The 2,507-nt window shown below is 39.3% G+C and overlaps 1 protein-coding gene across 1 annotated transcript in view; it reads right to left on the bottom strand.

The window, feature by feature from the left end:
- The window catches only part of LOC107668444 (uncharacterized), a 5,091-nt gene extending 2,584 nt beyond the window's left edge, over nt 1-2,507 (bottom strand). The window contains exons 1-2 of the mRNA XM_016460311.1: nt 2,352-2,507; nt 1,790-1,856 (exon numbers count right to left, since the gene is read on the bottom strand). Of these exons, the coding sequence (XP_016315797.1) occupies nt 1,790-1,856; nt 2,352-2,507 (223 nt within the window). The remainder of the gene's footprint in view (nt 1-1,789; nt 1,857-2,351) is intronic.

Here is a 2,507-nt window from a genome sequence, read left to right as displayed (position 1 = left end):
AGTCAGATTTTTCAGTTTTGGAACAAGGTTGTGGTAGAAAAAGCAAGTCCATGGGTGGTGTTTTTTAGGAGTGTGGGAAAGTAAAAATAAAAAGAAAGCCAAGATCTTGTTTTAAAGCAAATCATCAGCTAAAGCTAACAGATTTCCCAGAAAACCACTGGCTATGGCAAACAAAGGGAAAGTGTAATGTATGGAAAATGTACAGAGCCATTTCTGCACAGGTTGGGAGAGGAAAAACAGGATTATGGAGAGGATAACAGTCATAACAGGCAATGGATGACAAAACTCTAACCCTAAGTGTGTTGGAAATATTGCAAATATACAAATGTGTGCACACCACAGTGAACTTTTGTTTGGAAAGAAAAAAACTGGTGTGTGTTACTTCCGGGTGTGCCTCACACGTCCTGAAAAGTGAAGCTGCGGGCTCTTTGATCGCCCCCTGGTGGCTGGCTGCAGTACAGGTCAGAAACCCCGCCCTCTCCATGTAAACGAATGGGGACTTGAGTCAAAATAAAAAAATTAATTACACTTCCAATATAATTTTCCGAAAGATGGTTTTGGTCATTTAAGGTAGTTGATATCGCGGTGATATATGTTCAATTGTTTGTTTTTGTGATAAGTTTGATTTTAGCTAGTAAGTTGATGCTATAAAAACAGGGCATGTCGTTATGGTTGATTGGGTCTGCGGGAGTTTGATTCCGCGGCTCCACCTCACGACACTACTGCACAGACTCTGGCTCCTAATGACATCATTTACTCAAGATGGCAGCAGCCATACTCAGATGTTTTGGCTTCACTTTTCTACAATGGAAGGAATAGGAGACGCGTCGTCCATCTTTTTTTACAGTCTATGGTTTCTTCAGGTGTCCAAACTTTTTGAGCTAGTTTCAGGTCTATGGGATTTAGGATGTAGTTGAGCTGGAAATTTTGAAAGGAAACCTGGCAACCCTGAACAGGAGAAATAAACTCACTGTCCATGTTTAAACAAAGGTGCAACTTCATGCAGAATGCGAATGCACCAGTCAAACCCACGAGCTGTGTTGTACATGGTTGCAACTTCCTGTCTTACCTGTTCAAACCGGGCCTGTCTACTTTGTCTGTCTATCCACCTGACCTTTGCCAGTTGGTCCACATAGATTTCAAGATTATTCATATTATCTATGACAAAATTCACCTTTTGTCTCTCCTCTTCTGTCACATCACCTGGGTTTATGCGGCGTAGCACATCTATCAAAGCACCACGCAGTGCTCTGCAATATTCACCATACATCACTCTATTCGCATTCACGTAGAATTCATCCTCACCAGAGTGAACCACCATGTTTGTCTGAATATCTGTTTCTGTGTTTTGAGGAAGTGTGTGTCTGCCTAATGTATCCATTGCCTGCTGATTATATCCTCGTAGATTAGAAATACGATGGCTTTGTATAAAATCAGTCAGCACATTGAAATGAAATTTAAGAATGTTATTGTTGAAGACATGTTCGCCTCTTTTTGACCTTCCCAGTTCTTCCTTCAGCTCGTGATTGAAGTTTGGATTGAGGATACGGATCTTTTCTAACATGTCTTTCTTAATATCCTCCACTCTTTTCTGTCTCTCTTTCTGCTGAGCTGGAGTTGGAGGTTTTGTTCCCCTTTTGGAACCTTTGACCACACATTCAATAATCATTTCCTTTCTGACCTCTGTGGAGAAAATAAAAGTACAAAATTTCCTTGCTATGATTTAACTCTAAATTAAATTTATTTCATTTAAATTTAGAACAGTGAGAAGAGCAGAAATAACACGCACCTGTCACATTTCTGAGTCCAGAAAATTCAGCTGCAGCTGCTGCTGGTTTATCAGATAGAGTCAACTTCTAAATATGGAAAGATAAATTTCAATAAAAACTGTTACCATTGACTGGCATGATGGTGCACTGTGACATGCAATAATTATACCATATTCATACATTATGTAAAGAATAACACATGATGGACCATGCTGCTGTAGAAAAATAATCCACTTCAGGAACTCTGAGCCTCATAAGAGACGATTACATCCTTAAAATCAAAACTGGAAAATGACAGAGTAGAGAGTACAGGAGTCGTACATGATGGTTCATGCAGGAGAACAACATCAAATCATAAATAATTTTTTAAAAATATATCCAGCTGAACTCTGACAATAACAGGAGTCTACTAGGATTTTATGTGATTTTGAAGATCAGTTCATATCAAAGTTTTTAACTGCTGGCTTTTTTTATATATTAGGAGAATTTGCTGTACTATCTGTCAATCTTTGGATATATGATATTTAAATATGACTCACTTTCACGTTTTGCCTTCACATGTTTTTTTAATGACTCTTTCACAATGTATTCAACGGCCTTCTCTTTCTCCTTTATCACCGCTTTATTCCCTTCGTACAGAGCCAACACCAGCTCCACTGCCTCTTTTACCGTCCCGATGACAGGAACGATGTCCATGAACCCGATCCACACTGTGTGTTCTTCAGCCGCAGTGGACAT

This window comes from Sinocyclocheilus anshuiensis, unplaced genomic scaffold, assembly GCF_001515605.1.
Source record: "Sinocyclocheilus anshuiensis isolate Anshui unplaced genomic scaffold, SAMN03320099.WGS_v1.1 scaffold2749, whole genome shotgun sequence".
NCBI lineage: Eukaryota > Metazoa > Chordata > Actinopteri > Cypriniformes > Cyprinidae > Sinocyclocheilus > Sinocyclocheilus anshuiensis.
Note: the sequence above shows the minus strand (reverse complement) of the source record. Positions and strands in the feature narration are given on the sequence as shown.